The sequence below is a fragment of the Coregonus lavaretus genome, assembly GCF_964263955.1.
Source record: "Coregonus lavaretus genome assembly, chromosome: 17".
In the NCBI taxonomy this organism is placed as follows: domain Eukaryota; kingdom Metazoa; phylum Chordata; class Actinopteri; order Salmoniformes; family Salmonidae; genus Coregonus; species Coregonus lavaretus.
In genome coordinates, this window is record NC_140004.1 from 32,999,413 (window position 1) to 33,015,451 (window position 16,039).

Below are 16,039 nucleotides of genomic sequence, written 5' to 3' on the forward strand. Positions count from 1 at the left end.
GGCTCTGTGCAGGCCAGTCAAGTGAAGAGTGCAGGCGAGCAGCGGGGAATGGAGATGGTTGGGCGAGGGATCAGTGATGGCATGGTAATGAGGCTGTCTGCTTGACTTTACCTATCAATAGTGGAAGAGCGGAGCGGCTGAGGGATAACACAACGTGCCCCCACCTCGCCTCGCAACGCTCCCCCTGGCCTCGTTACCTAAATGACTCAAATGTAAATGTAAATCTATAGGCTAAGCCTGTTCACATGGTCCAACACTAGGTTGAAACAATGTTCATTGTGGGTCATCGCCAAAGAGGTCGGTATCTTACTTAGCAGAACATTTAACAATAAAATAAAGTAATGTGTAAGTATGAGATAGCCTCCTGCACTGTCCCATGGTTCTTGACCTCCAGTGACAGAAGAGAAAGAGAGAGCTGCAGTGCCTCCTCCTCCTCTCCCTCGCCTGTCCTGAACTAGAGGTCAAACGGGTTTCCCCTTCGTTCACACTGACCAGCCAGCCGACAGCCACGTCTAGGATCCCTGTCTGTGCACTCAGTCAGTTTGCTGTAGTCAGCATAAACCCTTATCACTCAGTCAGACCCTGAAACAAGGGAGGAGAGAGGACCTCAGTCAGCTCACACAGCCAGCAGGCTATTTCTGTCACAGCAGCCTGGACCAGACAAGCCCACCTAAAAGACTCGTTATGCCATCACAAGGAAGGACAAACGATGGGCCCCCGTCAAAAAGGAGTGCACTGTATAGGGAATAGGGTGCCATTTGAGACACAAACAGGTACAGTGCTACTGTGGGCTCAAATGAAGCGCAGGACAACGATTGACTGGGAAAAATACTTGGAAAGCGAAAAGAGAAACATGTCAGACAGCCAAATTGAGTTAGTAAATGAAAGGACAACCTTGATTTGTGGCATACTTTCTGCTTCAGATGCCAGCAGCAAAGGCGTGGGTTTAAGTATTTAGGCATCCGGGCTGTTGTACTGTTGTAGCAGGCAGGCTTGTTAGTGTAGTATTGATCACACATCTCATTAGTAAGCATATTGTGAATGGGGAATTTGTCCCCCACCCCCACCCTCAGTCAAAATAGAATTTCCTCTCTGAAGTTCTTGGACTCGGTTCAAGTTAGCTACGCTGAGTTCGGGAATCTTTGCTTGCTGGTATCAATTTGTGATGAGAGTGGGGAGGTCAATATGACCCTTACCTAACCTGACCTCATGCAATTCATAGTGCACCATTCTTTTCAGTGGAAATGATATTCAGATAAATGACTGACAAACTGTTGATGAGTGTTTACTGTACCCTAACCCTTCTCTGTGAAGTCATAACATCAAATGACAAAGTAACTATATAATCCAAATCATCAAATGCACCACTGTTTTCATATAAACTGTCATCTTCTGTTTGTCCAGCTGTATACATATCTTTCCTCTCTGGAGAGCGAGAGAGATTTTTTATATTTTTTATTGTCACATACACCGGATAGGTGCAGTGAAATGTGTTGTTTTACAGCAGGACTGCCCAACCCTGTTCCCGGAGAGCTACCGTCCTGTAGGTTTTTGTTCCAACCCTAATCTATCACACCTAATTCTAATAATTAGCAGGTTGATAAGATGAATCAGGTTAGTAACACCTGGGGTTGGAGCAAAAACCTACAGGAGGGTAGCTGTCCAGGAACAGGGTTGGGCAACCCTGTATTACAGGGTCAGCTATAGTAGTATAGAGAGACAGAGAGAGAATTCCTAGGGAGATATGACTATTCTACAGTATCTGGGTAAACTGGCATAAAACAATGACCTAAATACACCCAGCGAGAGAGAGAGCGAGAGGAAAGAGAGGTTGCTTTGGGCTCCTGGGGTGGGTGGATCTGCGTGGAAAGCCACTAGCTCCAATGAGGCAGTGCAGTGGAGCGTGACTAAGGTGCAGGGCTAAAGTGTCACGTCTCTTGATGCCTGCATCCATGTGGACACGTACGGGCAGAGAGTGCCCAACAGGGGGAATTAATTCCAGGACACGCACCACGGAAAAAGTCCATTAATTCACACCTACTGGCCAAGCTGTGCGAGCTCGGCCCACAACCAGGTCATCCTCTGACTGCTGACTGCCCTCCCTACATATACATACTGTCCCTGCATACTGTCTTTACATACTGTCCCTGCATACTGTCCCTGCATACTGTCCCTGCATACTGTCCCTGCATACTGTCCCTGCATACTGTCCCTGCATACTGTCTCTACATACTGTCCCTACATACTGTCCCTACATACTGTCCCTACATACTGTTCCTGCATACTGTCCCTATATGCTGTCCCTACATACTGTCTCTATATACTGTCCCTACATATTGTCCCCCACATACTATACCTACATACTGATCCTGCATGCTGTCTCTACATACTGTTTCAGGACAAAAGCTGCGTGTTTGACTCTGAACACTGGGTGTTGATCGTGTTTCAGCATGGCCCGCTTGAGTTAGAAGACTTGGTGTTAGTTGTGTGTGTTGGTTGTGTATTAGCACTAGTTGTTTGAGTTATATGGTTGTGGGTGCATTATGGTTGTGTATTAGCGGTAGTTGTTTGTTCACTCTGATGAGCGCGGCTTGGTGGAGCTGGCCTGGGCTCTGGGTGTTGTGTCTACAGTAGAACAAGCGCTTGTTGATCTGGGTGTCGCTCCTGCAGGCACCACGGCATGGCCACCAATTAGCATCAGCAATGTGAAAGAAGTGGAAAAATGGCTTAATTAAACACATTTCTCCTCCTTAAAAAATAACTGCTTTCAATGAGACTGAACATAAGTGGGAAAAGATTCAAAGATGCCCAAAGCCAGCAGAGAGACTCCCACTCCCCCCCTCTCTGAAATTTTGCTCACTTGGTCTCAGTTTTTTCAAAGTTCCTCACACCATCTATGAATGTAAAAACCCTCCTTGAAAGTGCCAATTGAATTTCAATGGCATAGCATACATATTCGTAAACCAAACACAATACAATTATATTATATTATAATTTACACGCTGGCCACTCACCATCAGACAAGAAGAAAACAAAGTGTGACATTCTCTGTTTAGCTGCAGTACACAGAGGATAATACTCACTTGTTTTGGTGCTTTGAGCCTTGCAGATGTGCATGGTACTGTGCCACAGAGTTCAGTGTGACACTGCAGACTTCACAGGTATAGCTACGTTTCAGACCTGGAATAATAATACACACACACACACACACACACACACACACACACACACACACACACACACACACACACACACACACACACACACACACACACACACACACACACACACACACACACACACACACACACACACACACACACACACGATTAATACATATTTATAAACATATTTCCCAAATGTTCTTTTGATTTAGCAGGATTAGACAGGTGTGTATGTATTAACTAACTATTTGATTCAATCAAAATGATTTTACTTTGAAACTATGGAACCCATGTTCAATACATGCATGTTCTATGTTCCACCACAAATGCTGTTAATGTGTATACATTAACTATTCTATCCAACTGGAAAGTCCTATATGGAATCGATAGTTCTATTGAAAATACCTGGTCACCATGCTGTCACTAAATAGAGTAGAAGGCTAGACGGGATGGGATAACTCTTACTAACTGAAGCTTCTATCTCTTCCCTACAGCTGCCTGTTAGAGACACTAGCAATATGTCCCAAATGGGACTATGGGGCCTGGTCAAAAGTAGTGCACTATATAGGGAATAGGGTGCCATATGAGACGCGGACTAGGGTCAGTGCTCAGTGCTCTAGTCTAGCGTGTGTCCTAGTCTATCCACTTTACTGATTACTACTCCTGGTGGGGGAAGTGGAAATAATCAATTAAAGACGTGCCCAGACTGAAATGTTGCACAGTCAGTATTGATCACGATGAAATTACATTGAAATGATAAGATCCATGACTGAGGCTGGAGGATTTTGAGGGCAGACACACCTTAGCTCTTATTAGTCAGAGCTCTGCTTTGGGTGAAATTTGAGCTGTTGACTGTATTTTATTATATACCATTGCTTTGGCTAATAAAACAGGCTAACAAGCTAACTTCAAAATTCAACTAAGATCTGAGTGAGACGATCACTCTATTTCTGACCCCTTCTGATGTCTTTGGCAACTGTGGATCACCAAATCAGCAACTAACAGTGTGACAAACCCTGTATCTGTGGATGCGTCCAAAATGGCACCCTATTCCATTGACAGTGCACTACTTTTGACCAGGGTCCATCAAAAGTAGTGCACTATAAAGGGAATAGGGTGCCATTTGGTACGCATCAACAGAGTAAGTGGTCAGTGTAATGGCTGTCATGATGAGGCTCATGACACAGTGGCATGACAAATTGCCCAATAGCTTGCTTCATCTCTCTGAATTGAGTTAAACCTATTAACATTGTTTGGAGGGTAAGAAAGGCCAAGGTAAAGATAAATGTCCCCATTTCTCCCCCATTATTGAATCTAATTGCCCAATCTCACCTCCAACCCAAGGTCATGTCTCCCCATGTTGATGAGCTTACCCTTTCTCTCTGTATCACAGCATTAAAACATATTGTGTCTTATCAAGAGAGGCAGCAAGAGGGGGGGGGGGGGGAGCAGCAGAGAGAGAGAAAGTGGTAAAGAGAGAGAGACAGAGAGAGAGAGAGAGAGAGAGAGAGAGAGAGAGAGAGAGAGAGAGAGACAGAGAGAAAGAGATAGAGAGGCAGAGAGAGAGCGCGAGAGAGAGACATAGAGAGAGAGACAGAGAGAGCATGGCTCCCAGATTGTCTCAAATGAGGTTATAAATCAGACTTATACATTTTTTTATTTAACCTTTATTTAACCAGGTAAGCCAGTTGAGAACAATTTCTCATTTACAACTGCGACCTGGCCAAGATAAAGCAAAGCAGTGCGATAAAAACAACAACACAGAGTTACATATGGGGTAAAACATAAAGTCAAAAAATACAACAGAAAATATATATACAGTGTGTGCAAATGTAGCAAGTTATGGAGGTAAGGCAATAAATAGGCCATAGTGCAAAATAATTACAATTAGTATTAACACTGGAATGATAGATGTGCAAGAGATTATGTGCAAATAGAGATACTGGGGTGCAAATTAGCAAAATAAATAACAATATGGGGATGAGGTAGTTGGGTGGGCTAATTTCAGATGGGCTGTGTACAGGTGCAGTGATCGGTAAGGTGCTCTGACAACTGATGCTTAAAGTTAATGAGGGAGATAAGAGTCTCCAGCTTCAGAGATTTTTGCAATTCGTTCCAGTCATTGGCAGCAGAGAACTGGAAGGAATGGCAGCCAAAGGAGGTGTTGGCTTTGGGGATGACCAGTGAGATATACCTGCTGGAGCGCAGACTACGGGTGGGTGCTGCTATGGTGACCAATGAGCTAAGATAAGGCGGGGATTTGCCTAGCAGTGATTTATAGATGGCCTGGAGCCAGTGGGTTTGACGACGAACATGTAGTGAGGACCAGCCAACAAGAGCGTACAGGTCACAGTGGTGGGTAGTGTATGGGGCTTTGGAGACAAAACGGATGGCACTGTGATAGACTACATCCAATTTGCTGAGTAGAGTGTTGGAGGCTATTTTGTAAATGACATCACCGAAGTCAAGGATCGGTAGGATAGTCAGTTTTACGAGGGCATGTTTGGCAGCATGAGTGAAGGAGGCTTTGTTGTGAGATAGGAAGCCGATTATAGATTTAACTTTGGATTGGAGATGCTTAATGTGAGTCTGGAAGGAGAGTTTACAGTCTAACCAGACACCTAGGTATTTGTAGTTGTCCACATACTCTAGGTCAGACCCGTCGAGAGTAGTGATTTTATGCAAATTTCTGTTTGAAAAAGCTAGCCTTTGCTTTCCCAACTGCTTGGTTCCTAACTTCCCTGAAAAGTTGCATATCGCGGGGGCTATTCGATGCTAATGCAGTACGCCACATGATGTTTTTGTGGTGGTCAAGGGCAGTCAAGTCTGAGGAGAACCAGGGGCTATATCTGTTCTTAGTTCTGCATTTTTTGAATGGGGCATGCTTATTTAAGATTGAGAGGAAAGCACTTTTAAAGAACAACCAGGCATCCTTTACTGACGGAATGAGATCGATATCCATCCAGGATACCTGGGCCAGGTCAATTAGGAAGGCCTTCTCACTAAAGTGTTTTAGGGAGCGTTTGACAGTGATGAGGGGTGGTTGTTTGACCGTGGACCCGTTACGGACGCAGGCAATAAGGCAGTGATCGCTGAGATCCTGGTTGAAGACAGCGGAGGTGTATTTAGAGGGTAAGTTAGTCAGGATGATATCTGTAAGGGTGCCCATGTTTACGGATTTAGGGTTGTACCTGGTAGGTTCCTTGATAATTTGTGTGAGATTGAGGGCATCTAGTTTGGATTGTAGGATGGCCGGGGTGTTAAGCATATCCCAGTTTAGGTCACAGAGCAGTACGAACTCTGAGGATAGATGGGGGGCAATCAATTCACATATGGTGTCCAGGGCACAGCTGGGGGCTGAGGGGGGTCTGTAGCAAGCGGCAACAGTGAGAGACCTATTTCTGGAAAGGTGGATTTTTAGAAGTAGGAGCTCAAACTGTTTGGGCACAGACCTGGATAGTATGATAGAGCTCTGCAGGCTATCTCTACAGTAGATTGCAACTCCATCCCCTTTGGCAGTTCTATCTAGACGGAAAATGTTGTAGTTGGGGATGGACATTTCTGAATTTTTGGTGGCCTTCCTAAGCCAGGATTCAGACACTGCTAGAACATCAGGGTTGGCGGAGTGTGCTAACGCAGTGAATAACTCAAACTTAGGGAGGAGGCTTCTGATGTTAACATGCAAAAAAACTATGCTTTTACGGTGTAACAAATGACAGCTCCTGGGGAGTAGGAGTGATACTGGGGGCTGCAGGGCCTGGGTTAACCTCTACATCACCAGAGGAACAGAGGAGGAGTAGAATAAGGATACGGCTAAAGGCTTTAAGAACTGGTCTTCTAATGCGTTGGGTACAGAGAATAAAGGGGGCAGATTTCCGGGTGTTGTAGAATAGATTCAGGGCATTATGGTACAGACAAGGATATGGAAGGTTATGAGTACAGTGGAGGTAAACCTAAGCGTTGGGTAACAATGAAAGAGATAATATCACTGGAGGCACCGATTGAGCCGTTCTCCGCGTGTATGGGGGGTGGAACAAAGGAGCTATTTGAGGCAGTTTGAGAGGGACTTGGACTCTACAGTGAAATTGTATAATAAGAACTAACTGGAACAGCAATAGGCAAGGCATATTGACATGGGAGAGAGGCATAAAGCAATCACAGGTGTTAATCGAGAGAGGTAAGACAACAACTGGTAATGGCGATGAAAGTTTGGGCTGAGGCTAAACAGATAAACAGGACCGGGTACTGTGTAAAGGAACAGTCCAGCAGGCATCAGCTGTGCAGCTGAGTGATCATAAGGTCCAGTGAACAGCAATATGTGAGTCCGAGAGCAGTTCGAATTGGTGCTATAGCACAGGCGAGCAGGAAGCACGGCTGTTGTTTGCGTGTGCTAGCGGGCCGGGGCTAGCAGATGGATCTTCGTGGTCATCGCAACGGGAAGCCTGTTGAAACCACAGACGATTACATCGGCAGACCAGTCGGATCGGCGGGGCTTCGTGTCGACTCTAGGAGGTCCCGTCCGGTTGACAGAGAGGTAGATAGCCGGGAGATGGGCCTGACTCGAGGCTAGCTCAAGGCTGATTAGCCAACAACAACATCCATTTGGTTGCAGCTAGCTAGTTGCAATGATCCAGTGTTAAAGGTCCAGTGATTCAATGATTCCGGCAGAAAAAACGATATGTTCTGGGTCGATAACGCGCTGTGCAGACAGTGCAGACTGGCCGATAATAGTCCAGGCTAGAGCTGGCTGGTAGGTAGTGCAGGCCACGGACAATGGTGAAAAACCAATAATAGAATCCGTTCCACATTGAGTGAGGCGGGTTGCAGGAAAGTATATTTAGTAGAAGGATGAAAAGTGTGATAGCGAAATATGTACGAAAAATACAAAAAAAAACGGCTGTTTACACGGACACACAAGAGTACACGACCGCACTGCTACGCCATTTTGGATACCAGTTTTAGGCAGCAGCAGAAACAAAGTACATAGATAATGTCCAACATCATCCAGTACAGTACCTAGATGATACTGATGTTAAGTGCTTGTTGACTGTTAGCCCTGTCAAAGCTAAATAGAAACGCAGCTGTTCTGATCCCATTTGAATGAAGTTCAGACAGACTGATGTATCTGAGATGGGATACAAGACTCTCCCTCACTCTCTCCCTAGTGCTCTCTCTCTCTCTGAAATCTCTCCATTTGTTGATCAGCCTCTCCGTAACCATGTGCCAGAGCGACGACTGCCTAAAGCTCTGATTTCAATTTCGAGAGAGAGCAAGAGGGAGAGAGAAAGCGCTTCCCCTGACACTCTCATGACTCTGACATTAAAGCTCCGCAGTGAGCGGCGGGGGTGGCGCTCAGGCTCGGCACCGCGTGGTATTTTATCAGGCCGCATCTCAAACGCTTTTTGAAAAGTTGAAAGAATGTGCTGCAGCCCCGGCATCCATCAACACCATCCAACCTGAAGCACCTCCCATGGCGCCTGCCCTGCATGAGCAATGAAGCACCAGCCTACCGCCGTTGGAGCGCTGTGCCTCTGTCTGCTGCTTCTTCTTCATTCACTCTAATCATGCTCATCCTTCCTGCATTCAGGGGCCTCTGCTCTGAGGTGAGTCATAAGAGAGCCATTTAGTTATGTGAAACTGGACATTGAGAGATTCCCAATATGAGAAGAGAGGCACAGCGCTCCAACGGCGGTAGGAAGGCCCTCAAAATTGTCAAAGACTCCAGTCACCCTAGTCATAGACTGTTCTCTCTGCTACCGCACGGCAAGCGGTACCGGAGTGCCAAGTCTAGGTCCAAAAGACTTCTCAACAGCTTCTACCCCCAAGCCATAAGACTCCTGAACAGCTAATCATGGCTACCCGGACTATTTGCACTGCCCCCCCACCCCATACTTTTTACGCTGCTGCTACTCTGTTAAGTATTTATGCATAGTCACTTTAACTCTACCCACATGTACATATTACCTCAACTACCTCAACTAGCCGGTGCCCCCGCACATTGACTATGCAACGGTACCCCCCTGTATATATAGCCTCCCTACTGTCACTTTATTCTATTGTATATATAGTCTCCCTACTGTCACTTTATTTTTACTTCTGCTCTTTTTTTCTCAACACTTTTTTTGTTGTTGTTTTATTCTTACTTTTTTTGTTTAAAATAAATGCACTGTTGGTTAAGGGCTGTAAGTAAGCATTTCACTGTAATGTCTGCACCTGTTGTATTCGGCGCATGTGACCAATAAAATTTGATTTGATTTGATTTGATTTGAGTAACAGTTAGAAGAGCCAATTGAAAATGTCCCGCTATCTTCATCTGAATCTCACCCATAGATCTTGGTTTCACATCTAGGACACCGATGGCAGAGGATTCGTCCAGAGCCCAACTAGGGATACAGTGTCAGACACCCAGCTTCATGTAACTGTTGTGTCACCCTATCCATACAATATAGGATACAAGTTGTCACCATATTCATACAGTATCACAGTAAGTTTACAGTAAATACAATCCAGTGTTGTGATCACATCTGCCATGATGTCCTATTCATTCCTATCTCTAATGGGAATATCCTATGTCAACGCTCAATTGAGTCACTCTACTGCATAATATGGAATATTATTCCAGCCACAGCTTTCATTGTCTCAATTGTTAACTGAGAGATATTGTCCCGGGCCTTCAGAGGCCAGCAACGGAGAATCGGTGGCAGCCAGACAATGTGATCGATCAACAGTGTAATCGTAGATTGTTTATGAGCAGAGAAAGGTGGTGCTGGTCCATGGTTCATGCTAAATTAACCAAGAGCCATCTGGCCCACTCAGATGGTGCATCTCCTGACACAGCATATGTTTCCTCTGAAGGCAAAGGAACACCGCTCAGATCATGACAAATGGCCCAATAGTCCAAAACTACAGTCAGCTTCATGGCTGTATTACATGTAACGAAAAACATTCCTCACTTGTGTGAACTCAAACTAGTTGGCAAGGATTATATTCATGGATAGGGAAATGCTGAGAACAAAATAAAACAAATTGTAAAGCCAGAAGCCTGCAACAAAATAAGCCTTTATTGGATTGGCTTACCACCAACGTGTTTAAAAAACATGTCTTCATCAGGGAAATGGTGAATTCCAAATAATGTGGATAAAGCCTGCAGTGTAAACACAGATCCCCGTTACTCTAAAAAGGCAGCTCATCTTTCCATCTAACCCATCTTTAAACAACACAAAGTGTTGAAATGAAATCCTTGTTAAAAGCAATCTTGTTCAGTGAATAATGCTGCAGATAAAATTGCATTCTCAAAACACAGTACACCAAAACGATGGGAAATAAATGTAGTTTAGGGTTGGTGTAATCTACCGCTCTGCCGGTTGTCTGCAGATTGAATTGCCTCTCCTCCTTTGATGAAATATACAACAACTAGAACAGAGCCTTCCTTCCGCCTCTGCCCTCTTGGAGAGGAGCTTGATCAGCTGAGCCTACCATTAAGGTAGTATTAGATCTATTTTAGGGTCAGGAGGGGTGGCAATGGCAGCATACAGACAGACAAAAGGAGTAGCTTGTGAATTGTGAATGCAGGGCACCGGGAGAAAGCTGCTGAAGCTGGTAGAGAGGAAGTGCCAAAGGACATCTCCCGGAGACGTCTCTCCAATTAACCATGCTGGGATGGAGTCCGGAAAACACAATTTGTCTTTATGCCTTGGCTTGATTGACAGGGCTGGCTATGGTGTAAACTAAACACTTTGGAGGGATAGTCGTAATCACTGATGCAATCATATCAGATTGCATTAGATCTGCATGCAGCTGCTTGGACGTGAGATCTGAAGGGACTGATTAATAAACATGATGATGAGAGGGAGAGATGAAGGGAGAGAGATGGCATGGCAGCAGCAGTTCTATCAGGATGACAGGAGAGAATGTGCTTTAGTCTTTATTCTTCATTCAGAACCCCATTAGCTGATGCCATGACGACGACTCTTTTTTAAGTAAATGTGTTCAATGGAAGTTTGATAGAAGCCATTTGCAGTGTGTGCTCTGTTAGGATATGTTGTTTGTTACATAACATTGTACAGTGAATAGTGCAACTGAATTAAGTGAGTGTTGGCTCCTATTTTCAATTAGATTAGCATTGGTTCTATGACAGACAAGGCTGGGCTCCCATTCCAAAGTAGAGAAGACTAGTAGTGAAAACAGGGCCCAACCCCAGAAAATGTTAAAACATCAAGTGCAACTGAATCAAGTAAGTAAGTGCCCCTATTTTCATTTGATGAGCATTAGTTCTATGAGAGACATAGCTGAGGGGCCAGCCTCACCATGATAAACCAGTCCAGTCCTCCTTCTGCTCAATAAGCATGTTCTATTAAAGACTAAGCACATGAGACATACAGTAGAGAAGATTAAATCTCCTTACAGTGTTAGTTACAACATAATGGTCTGGGTTGCACTGCAGTCTGCAGTCTCAGGATGCATCACAAATGGCACCCCTATTCCCTACATAGTGTACTACTTTTATGGGTCCCGGTCAAAAGCACTAAACAGGCAATAGGGTGCCATTTGGTACGCATACAGACTCGGTGACATCATGCATTTGAATGGAGGGAGGAAAAGACGATAAAAGATAAAAGCGAGAGCATGTGTGTGTGTGTCATCCGTCTATGGAGCTAGGGGCTTAGGTATCCCCCGGGAGAACTGCCATTAACTGCCTGTGCAATGGAAACGAGAAAATGGCACCATCTCCTATTCTCTCTTTCTCTTGTTATACATTACTGCAGTGCTCCAGTCTAGATAGAACCACATCTCTCAGACTCAGTCAGTGGTCCAACGCTTCACCACAGCAACAGACACCATTATATTCAGATTGAATATACACTATATATACACAAAAGCATGTGGACACCCCTTCAAATGAATGGATTCGGCTATTTTAGCCACACCCGTTGCTGACAGGTGTATAATATCGAGCACACAGCCATGCAATCTCCAAAGACAAAGATTGGCAGTAGAATGGCCTTACTGAAGAGCTCAGTGACTTTCAACGTGGCACAGTCATAGGATGCCACCTTTCCAACAAGTCAGTTTGTCAAATGTCTGCCATGCTAGAGCTGCCCCGGTCAACTGTAAGTGCTGTTATTGTGAAGTGGAAATGTCTAGGAGCAACAATGGCTCAGCCGTGAAGTGGTAGGCCACACAAGGTCACAGAATGGGACCGCCGAGGAGGAATAATGGTCTGGGGCTGATTTTCATGGTTCGGGCTAGGCCCCTTAGTTCCAGTGAAGGGAAATCTTAATGCTACAGCATACAATTACATTTTAGACAGTTCTGTACTTCCAACTTTGTGGCAACAGTTTGGGGAAGGCCCTTTCTTGTTTCAGCATGACAATGCCCCCGTGCACAAAGCGAGGTCCATACAGAAATTGTTTGTCGAGATCGGTGTGGAAGAACTTGACTGGCCTGCACAGAGCCCTGACCTCAACCCCATCGAACACCTTTGGGATTAATTGGAACGCCGACTCCGAGCCAGGCCTAATCGCCCAACATCAGTGTCCCACCTCACTAATGCTCTTGTGGTTGAATGGAAGCAAGTCCCTGCAGCAATGTTCCAACATCTAGTGGAAAGCCTTCCCAGAAGAGTGGAGGCTGTCAAAGCAGCAAAGGGGTACCAACTCCATATTAATGCCCATGATTTTGGAATGTAGTGTAGCTACATACAGCTACAGATAGCCTGCAGAGCTCTATCATACTATCCAGGTCTGTGCCCAAACAGTTTGAGCTTCTACTTCTAAAAATTCACCTTTCCAGAAATAAGTCTCTCACTGTTGCCGCTTGCTACAGACCCCCCTCAGCCCCCAGCTGTGCCCTGGACACCATATGTGAATTGATTGCCCCCCATTTATCCTCAGAGTTCGTACTGCTTGGTGACCTAAATTGGGATATGCTTAACACCCCGGCCATCCTACAATCCAAACTAGATGCCCTCAATCTCACACAAATTATCAATGAACCTACCAGGTACAACCCTAAATCCGTAAACATGGGTACCCTCATAGATATCATCCTGACTAACTTACCCTCTAAATACACCTCCGCTGTCTTCAACCAGGATCTCAGCTATCACTGCCTTATTGCCTGCGTCCGTAACGGGTCCGCGGTCAAACGACCACCCCTCATCACTGTCAAACGCTCCCTAAAACACTTTAGCGAGCAGGCCTTCCTAATTGACCTGGCCCAGGTATCCTGGATGGATATAGATCTCATTCCGTCAGTAGAGGATGCCTGGTTGTTCTTTAAAAGTAATTTCCTCTCAATCTTAAATAAACATGCCCCATTCAAAAAATACAGAACTAAGAACAGATATAGTCCCTGGTTCTCCTCAGACTTGACTGCCCTTGACCAGCACAAAAACATCCTGTGGCGTACTGCATTAGCATCAAATAGCCCCCGCGATATGCAACTTTTCAGGGAAGTTAGGAACCAATATACACAAGCAGTCAGGAAAGCAAAGGCTAACTTTTTCAAACAGAAATTTGCATCCTGTAGCACTAACTCCAAAAAGTTTTGGGACACTGTAAAGTCCATGGAGAATAAGAGCACTTCCTCCCAGCTGCCCACTGCACTGAGGCTAGGAAACACTATCACCACCGATAAATCTACAATAATCGAGAATTTCAACAAGCATTTTGCTACGGCTGGCCATGCTTTCCACCTGGCTACCACTACCCCAGCCACCAACTCTGCACCCTCCGCTGCAACTTGCCCATGCACCCCCCGCTTCTCCTTCACACAAATTCAGACAGCTGATGTTCTGAAAGAGCTGCAAAATCTGGACCCCTACAAATCAGCTGGGCTAGACAATCTGGACCCTTTCTTTCTAAAACTAGCCGCCGAAATTGTCGCAACCCCTATTACTAGCCTGTTCAACCTCTCTTTCGTAACGTCTGAGATCCCCAGAGATTGGAAAGCTGCCGCGGTCATCCCCCTCTTCAAAGGGGGTGACACTCTAGATCCAAACTGTTACAGACCTATATCCATCCTGCCCTGCCTTTCGAAAGTATTTGAAAGCCAAGTTAACAAACAGATCACAGACCATTTCGAATCCCACCGTACCTTCTCCGCTATGCAATCCGGTTTCCGAGCTGGTCATGGGTGCACTTCAGCCACGCTCAAGGTCCTAAACGATATTATAACCGCGATCGATAATAGACAGTACTGTGCAGCCGTCTTAATCGACCTGGCCAAGGCTTTCGACTCTGTCAACCTCCGCATTCTTATTGGCAGACAAAATAGCCTTGGTTTCTCTAATGACTGCCTCGCCTGGTTCACCAACTACTTCTCAGATAGAGTTCAATGTGTCAAATCGGAGGGCCTGTTGTCTGGACCTGTCTCTATGGGGGTGCCACAGGGTTCAATTCTTGGGCCGACTCTTTTCTCCGTGTATATCAATGATGTCGCTCTTGCTGCTGGTGACTCTCAGATCCATCTCTACGCAGACGACACCATTATGTATACATCTGGCCCTTCATTGGACACTGTGTTAACAAACCTCCAAACGAGCTTCATGCCATACAACACTCCTTCAGTAGCCTCCAACTGCTCTTAAACACTAGTAAAACTAAATGCATGCTCTTCAATCGAACGCTGCTGGCACCCGCCCACCCGACTAGAATCACTACTCTCGACGGGTCTGACCTAGAGTATGTGGACAACTACAAATACCTAGGTGTCTGGTTAGACTGTAAACTCTCCTTCCAGACTCACATTAAGAATATCCAATCCAAAGTTAAATCTAGAATCGGCTTCCTATTTCGCAACAAAGCCTCCTTCACTCATGCTGCCAAACATGCCCTCGTAAAACTGACTATCCTACCGATCCTTGACTTCGGCGATGTCATTTACAAAATAGCCTCCAACACTCTACTCAGCAAATTGGATGTAGTCTATCACAGTGCCATCCGTTTTGTCTCCAAAGCCCCATACACTACCCACCACTGTGACCTGTACGCTCTTGTTGGCTGGTCCTCACTACATGTTCGTCGTCAAACCCACTGGCTCCAGGCCATCTATAAATCACTGCTAGGCAAATCCCCGCCTTATCTTAGCTCATTGGTCACCATAGCAGCACCCACCCGTAGTCTGCGCTCCAGCAGGTATATCTCACTGGTCATCCCCAAAGCCAACACCTCCTTTGGCTGCCATTCCTTCCAGTTCTCTGCTGCCAATGACTGGAACGAATTGCAAAAATCTCTGAAGCTGGAGACTCTTATCTCCCTCATTAACTTTAAGCATCAGTTGTCAGAGCACCTTACCGATCACTGCACCTGTACACAGCCCATCTGAAATTAGCCCACCAAACTACCTCATCCCTATATTGTTATTTATTTTGCTCTTTTGCACCCCAGTATCTCTATTTGCACATCATCTCTTGCACATCTAGCATTCCAGTGTTAATACTAATTGTAATTATGTTGCACTATAGCCTATTTATTGCCTTACCTCCATAACCTGCTACATTTGCACACACTGTATATATATTTTCTGTTGTATTTTTTGACTTTGTTTTTTTTACCCCATATGTAACTCTGTGTTGTTGTTTTTATCGCACTGCTTTGCTTTATCTTGGCCAGGTCGCAGTTGTAAATGAGAACTTGTTCTCAACTGGCTTACCTGGTTAAATAAAGGTGAAATAAAAATAAAGAAATTTAAATGCACCTCCTCCATAACCCAAAGCTATATTTACATTTGAGATGATAATAGTAAGACTAATAAGAAATAAGTTGCTCTTTCTTAGAAGAAAAATAAGAACTTAGAAGTAGAAGCTATATTTCAATTTTAGATTATAACAATAATAAAAAGAGCTCTTCGAGCAGGGAAATGTGTTTTGGAAT

General features: G+C 45.0%; 1 protein-coding gene across 1 annotated transcript in view; it reads right to left on the minus strand.

Annotated features, from left to right (window-relative positions):
• LOC311144764 (zinc finger matrin-type protein 4-like) overlaps positions 1–16,039 on the minus strand; it is a gene marked incomplete at its 5' end in the record, with an annotated part of 162,115 nt that overhangs the window by 17,373 nt on the left and 128,703 nt on the right. Inside the window, one exon of the mRNA XM_084180867.1 lies at positions 3,084–3,180. Within this exon, the coding sequence (XP_084036993.1) occupies positions 3,084–3,180 (97 nt within the window). The remainder of the gene's footprint in view (positions 1–3,083; positions 3,181–16,039) is intronic.